The sequence below is a fragment of the Rutidosis leptorrhynchoides genome, chromosome 3, assembly GCF_046630445.1.
Source record: "Rutidosis leptorrhynchoides isolate AG116_Rl617_1_P2 chromosome 3, CSIRO_AGI_Rlap_v1, whole genome shotgun sequence".
NCBI classification, from domain to species: Eukaryota; Viridiplantae; Streptophyta; class Magnoliopsida; order Asterales; family Asteraceae; genus Rutidosis; species Rutidosis leptorrhynchoides.
The window spans coordinates 502,812,421-502,819,321 of record NC_092335.1 but is presented as its reverse complement, the minus strand read 5'-3'; the positions used below and the strand labels follow the sequence as shown (position 1 = coordinate 502,819,321).

At 34.6% G+C, this 6,901-nt stretch overlaps 1 protein-coding gene across 3 annotated transcripts; it reads left to right on the top strand.

The window, feature by feature from the left end:
- The first annotated feature begins 655 nt into the window (after positions 1-655).
- LOC139898246 (cysteine protease ATG4-like) lies at positions 656-5,796 on the top strand. 3 transcript variants are annotated; one of them, XM_071880978.1, is made up of 9 exons: positions 656-896; positions 2,238-2,699; positions 2,817-2,902; positions 2,974-3,027; positions 3,140-3,519; positions 3,639-3,777; positions 4,587-4,642; positions 4,743-4,813; positions 5,366-5,796. In XM_071880978.1, the coding sequence occupies exons 2-9, from the start codon at positions 2,252-2,254 to the stop codon at positions 5,560-5,562; spliced, it is 1,431 nt and encodes a 476-aa protein (XP_071737079.1). In that variant the 5' UTR covers positions 656-896; positions 2,238-2,251; the 3' UTR covers positions 5,563-5,796. The 3 variants fall into 3 exon arrangements, with proteins under 3 accessions (XP_071737079.1, XP_071737078.1, XP_071737080.1); XM_071880977.1 differs by lacking the exon at positions 656-896 and adding an exon at positions 944-1,144; XM_071880979.1 differs by lacking the exons at positions 656-896; positions 2,974-3,027 and adding an exon at positions 944-1,144.
- Positions 5,797-6,901: the final 1,105 nt, after the last annotated feature.

Sequence of the window (6,901 nt, the reverse complement as noted above, 5' to 3'; positions counted from 1 at the left end):
TTTCATATTATATTCATATAGTTTAATATCTTTCTGATCGTTAACCGACCAAACTACTGACCATTAACCTACTGAAATCACCGATGGTGAAACATGATTTTTTTTTCCCCTCGTTATGCAACAATTGTCATTCTTATTGTGTTTATTGACACAACTCCCCTCACACACTTCCTTCCAAAAAAAAAAAAAAAAAAAAAAACGAGTTTAAACAGATTTTGCAACAACAACAAAACATAATACTACATGAGTAGTGTATGGGGGAGGTGAGACGTAGACAATTCTTCCCCTATCCGAGAATAAAGACAAGTCATTTCTCCATCCAGAAACACTCTCAAGAGTAGAGAAAGTCATCCCTCTCTTTATTCCACGGATAAAGAGATTGCTTCCGAGAAGACCTCCGATCTTTAAGTAAAAAAAAGTCTTTTTAAAAAATAAAAAATAAAATAAAAATAATAATAGACGTCGTGAATACGGTAGAATCAAATGTCAGTCATCCACATACCAGTTTAGCCTTCCCTAAACGTTTCTCGATTCCAATTCGTTGAATAGAATTGTGGAAATCACCAAGAAACCCATTAGGTAATCTAATTTATATACTTTTCAAAATCTGATTTTAATGGGAAAATCAAAAACCCTAATTTGATACGAAAATCAATCCTTCGATGTGTATTACGTTTTCATAGTTCACTACATGATTATATGTGTTTCGTAATCATAGCCTTTTAATTCTGGAAATCAATATAAGTTTTTAACTGAATTAGAGTTTTCGATCGTTTATTTATTTATTTATTTATTTATAATACGAAGGGTAAATGAATTAACTTCAATCAACAGATTAGCGTTGGCGTTAAAACTCACGCGTAGCTTGTGCAAGTGGTCATTGTTGTCAATATAGCGTAAGCGTTTAAACCTTTCCTTTACATCGTTTATTTGTTAACCGGTTACAGATGCAACAATGATATACGTTTAGACTTAGGGTTTCAAAATCTATACATAAAATCCTCTGTTCTATCGCAATTAATTTCTCTATTTCACAATTAATTGTTAGCTATAATTCTTCAGATTCGATCGAGCTAATTACGAGCTGAATTTAATAGTTTAATTTGTGATTGATGTGATTTGAAGTTCCGTTCATTTTAAACCGGTTAGTTGCTGATGTATTTGATTATGTTTTATTGCTTCAGTACTGTTTCTAGGTTTTTCATTATTTGGCCTAATCAATTGCTGTATGTGTTGAATAAATTTATGTATGTGTATAGCTTAGCTTGTTTCCTAGGTCAAACAAATGATAGCCAGCTGTGAGTTAAAACTAGGTCTACTTACATTGATTTATGTTTGATCGTTCGTGATGATCGATTCTTACGTTATATTTCATCGATAAGAAGATAGTTTCTCACTTTCAGTTGATTCTTCTTAATTTAGGTTTACATAGCAAAGTGTACTCATTACAATATCTGCAGTAATGTGTAAGGTTATTTAGATCTTGTTGCGTTTTACCTGAGGATCAGTTAGTAGGGTTTGGATGCCGTGTTGCTAGTGTGTTATATTAATGATTTGTGATGGAATATTAGGCTTTGGAGTCTCTTATAATTTTAAGTATGTAACATGTCTACGGTCTTTGCAATCCTATGTTTTTTACTCTGCAGTCAATGGAAGGTAATACGTGTGATGGATTACGGACTTTATTGTTTAAATGTGGATGTAGCTTGGGGCTAGGTGCGTTATAAACAGCATAGACACTAATATAGATTCTAGCCAAATTGTATGCTACTATGGTTTTTTGTCTATACTCTATAAAGGTTGTAATACTTCACCTTTATATATCCATGTTTTAGAAATTGCTAATGTGGACAGGCATTGCTAATTCACCTTTGTTTGTTAAACCGCTTACTTCTTAGTTTACGTGACTGTCGATGCGCCATTAGGATATGAGATATGCAATTAGGATCTTTTACATATGAAATTTCAGTCATAGTAAGAGACTACCATACATATAAGAAGTCTGCATTCATAAACTGCATTCGTAAGAAAGTACTTTTTAGTATCTGAATAGGGCTTGAAGGGTACATCTCCTAGGTTATAACCTGTCCGCTCTATACAGAGTAATTTTGAAACCCTCAGGAAACATATGGCAATTTCTTTTTGTTTAACATATTGTAACTTTATTGATTATATACATCCACATGTTTCCATTTTTCTTGATAATATTGAAGATTCTCTTGATAATTGTGGTGCAGCTCATGGTTAGGTAATGAAGAATATACCCGACAGGACTGATACAAGTTCAGCTGATTCTTCAGATAGAGTTTGTGGTCCCGCTTGTTCCGAGACAGGATCAAGCAACCGTAAATCCCCAAAGTCTTCTTTGTGGTCAGGATTCTTGGTACCTTCTTTTTCAGTTTTTGATACACACGGTGAGTCTAGAAGTTGTCCGAAGAAAAACCAAGAAACCAGTCTTAGAAACCATGGTTGGATTGCAGCTGTGAAGAGAGTAATGAATGCTAGTTCAATGAGGAGGCTTCATGAGCGTTTGTTGGGGTACAAGTCTAATATTTCCAACTCAATAAGTGATATATGGCTTCTAGGTGTTTGCTATAAAATATGTCGAGAAGAACCATCTCAAGAAGCAGCAAATACCAATGGATATGCTGCATTTTCTGATGATTTTTGTTCAAGAATCTTGGTGACATATCGCAAAGGTTTGCTTTATTGTTTTTAATAATTTAAATTTTTTTTTCTGTTATTATTGATGTTTTTATGATTTTAGTAACATTTGTTGTGCTACTGAGGGACGATGAAACATTTGTTACATTCAGGTTTTGTTTCTATTGGCGATTCGAAGTATACCAGCGATGTAAATTGGGGTTGCATGCTTCGAAGCAGCCAGATGTTAGTTGCTCAGGTATTAATTTATTCTATATGAGCAAATTTAGGTCTATATATCCATTTTTTATAAATTGCTAATGTGGACAGGCGTTGCTAGTTCATCGACTAGGCAGATCTTGGAGAAAACCTGCTGCACAGCAGGTGTGATACTTAAAACTAATTGAGACTTCCCTTTATGCATTTAGACCCATTGATAGATTTTAATGAATTGCTGATTTTTATGCTCAATTATTCTTGCTAATGAATGATGCAGCCTGTCGATCAAGATTATATAAAAATACTAGAGATGTTTGGTGATTCTGAGGACTCAGCTTTCTCTATTCACAATCTTTTAAAAGCTGGTGAGGGCTACTCACTTGCTCCAGGTTCGTGGGTTGGCCCTTATGCTATGTGTCGCACATGGGAGACTCTTGCACGGCGTAATATTGAGGAAAATGAACTTGAAGCTAAATCATTTCCAATGGCTATTTATGTTGTCTCGGGAGACGAAGATGGAGAACGTGGTGGAGCTCCAGTTCTTTGCATTGAAGATGCCTCTAAGCATTGTTCTGAATTTTCAAGAGGCCAAGTTGAGTGGTCACCTATGCTCTTGCTAGTTCCTTTGGTTCTAGGTCTTGACAAAGTAAATCCTAGGTACATAAAGTTTCATCCTTTTTTTTATCGTGTTTAATACATTTTTATTTCATATATTCTTTTGCTTTTTTTGTTCATAAATAAACAATAGTGCATTAATTGACTTGTTATGTAACCAGGTATCTTCCATTGCTGGCTGCTACATTCACCTTTCCCCAGAGCCTTGGCATATTGGGTGGCAGGCCTGGTGCTTCCACATATCTCATTGGTGTGCAAGACGATAAAGTTTTTTATCTTGATCCCCATGAAGTTCAACAGGTAAAGGTTTATTTTTATATGTGTTTATGTGTTACATTTGTTCATTTCGATAATCAGAAAGATAAAACATATTATTTTATTTACTATCATATTAGAGTCATTTACACAACGTAAAAACCCTCATCATTCCCATGTGTGCCTGTCATCTATGTGAAATATACTGAAATTAGTGTAGGGTGATCGTGACTGAACAAATAAAGATAGGATAATTGCCAAACCTTCTCGGTTTGAACCTGGAACAACCTTCTCGGTTGGAAAACAAAACCTTCTCGGTTGGAAAACAAACCTTCATGGTTAATTTTATTTCACTCAAAAATAATAAATATAAGACTGAATATATAACAAGCTAGGGAAAGTTTAAATACTAGAAACAAATAAGTTAAATAAAGAAACAAAATCATTATTTAGAATTGTAAAAGTGCAGAAATCTTGTAGCTTTCTCTCCAAGTCTCTATTCTTATCCTTGGCCCCTTCTCAATTTGGTTCTTCCTGCTTCCAGATTTGTGAAGTAAACTTCCAGTCCATTGGGCTGAATAAGAGTCTGGCCCAGGTCAGTCTTTGATGCAGGCCCAACAGAAAAATGACCCAACTCTACATCAGAAATGATCATTGTGTGTGTACAACTTGAGATATTTCAGAATTTTTGAAAATGATTATGAATGTAGGTTGTCACATGAATCATTGTGTGGTTTGATCTAACAGAATGATATCATCTGTGAATTAAAGAATAAAAATGATCAACTGTTTATGAATGATTGTTCTTTAGGTATAGTTTTGTCACGTTAGTGCTTATGTATTTTATGTTTCAGGCAGTTAACATAAGCAGAGATAATTTGGAGGCGGATACTTCATCCTACCACTGCAAGTATGTTATTACTTGTATTAATCAGTTATTTTTTTCTTCTTCTGTTTTTATCGTTTCTTCCTGTTACTTCTTCTGATCAAATAGCAACTTATCATTGCAGTGTTATACGACAAATTCCTCTCGACTCCATCGACCCGTCTCTAGCTATTGGATTTTATTGCCGAGACAAAGGTACCCATGTTCCCATTATCCTGTTTGTTACAAGTATTTTTTTTGCTATGCTACGTGCCTAAAAAGATAATCATGTTTCACTTATCTCTATTTTAGCCATTAAGCCTATTTTTGCTAAAAAAAAGCCCAATCAAACCTTCAAAAAGTATATTTGAGGTAACCAAACCACCTGTTAAAAACTTCAATTTAAGTACAAAATAACGTGGTAGACGATGTACTAGCTTTTTCTCAGCATGCCTACCACCTAAAAACGGTTATTTAGATCATTAACTTTTTTTTAAGTTTTGAAGTTTAGTATTTGTCCAACTAAAATGAGTTTTGCTTACTTGAAATATAAATCAGACTTATTCATCCAATATGCCCCCTTATATTTCACGAGAAGTGATATTGGGAGGTTTTAACTTTTAAGTGTATGATCCATATGCTACTTATTAGTTACGGTATAATTTGGAAAAATGTGGAAGTTTGGTAATCACTTTTATTATCAGTTTCCGAACCTAATATAAAGGGTAAATGAATGAAAGCTGAAAACGTGGTTTGTATTCTGTCCAGATGATTTTGATGATTTTTGTTCACGGGCGTCTGAGCTGGCAGCGGAATCAGACGGGGCCCCACTATTCACAGTAACTCAGACTCGCAATTCGCCAAGATCGAGCAACACTAACATGGACCAGGAGACTGATACATTCGAAGCAGCAGCTGATGATGATGCTGAAGGCTCTGCGCAAGATGACTGGCAGCTTCTTTAATTGATTTACTTGTTTGATAATTATTGTTGATTCATATGTATCATCAGTTCCTCGGTTTGGTTTTATTACTTCATTGGGTAGTAGTGTTATACAGAAATTGTAGTGGGTGTTTGTATGTTTATGAACCTCAAAGGAGAAGGTGGTAGGCGTTGAATGCGTTGGAAGATACGTTTCGAATTTAAGTGTTCATATTCTTTTATTTATAATAAATCTCAGCTGGTTGCAAAATTCGTACATTCTTTTCCTGAAATTTGAGCAAATAGTATGTATCACCATTTTTTACGGCGAAAAACAGAAGTTAAATTAATAAGATTTTTCGCAAGGATGTGAAAAAATCAAGCAATACAATATACATCAAATGGACTTCATATACTTCGTCCATATGATCAGACCAATATAAAGCTCATAATCAGAAACTAGCAAAGGGTTTGGGGACCCGATACAAACAACTTCTTGCCCCAAATTAGAAGTTTATGATCTGAACTTTTTCTTTCTCGGACAAGTTGAAACCAACCTGGCAACACATCAATCTACTCTACATTCAACACCATGTGATCAGTTCTTGACTTTAATCAATAAGATTTGCTCTTTGAGAAAAATGCGGGAAAATTTGCCATGTCGTTCACATTTATATCTCTATTAGCCTTTCATGAGGCAAACAACTTAAACTAAAGTCCCCTCGAACTCAAATAGGTCCATTTCATCATACGAAGTAACGAAGATAATAGAAATATGAAACTTTCTTTTTTCTCCGATACGCTTCGAGGGCCATACACAATAAAAATGAGTACATCAAAATTTGATGGCAAGACTGTAAGTAATGTGGCAATCTAATTATGGCATTGGCAATGATCCTTTAAACAAAAGCAAACGTTCCTCCAACATGAAATCAACCCACCCGAACTACCATTCGACATACGGACCATACCTCTTTAAGCATTCTAAGAGAGAAATATTATGCCATGGTTTCTTATATGGGGATGATTCTAACACACCCTTTTTTGATCCTCACACACCTATTTTAACCTTTTACTCTTCTAATAATACTCCATTTCTTTAAATTGGTGTGTGAAGATCAAAAAAGTGTGTGTGAGAATCATCCCCCTTCTTATATTGATTGCAATAATTGTCCTCTCATCTTATTACCGAGTCCTCTAGTGTTACAACAAGCTATTCTCATGACTTATCACTTTTTAGAAGGTTCTCCACTATCGAACAAACTTTCTAAAATATTACCAAACACATTATCTTCTGTTTCTTTCGTTTAAACTTTGTCGGGGCGTTTACCTTTACATGAGTAAATCTTTCTGAATGGAAAAATGAAGGAGGTGATGAGATT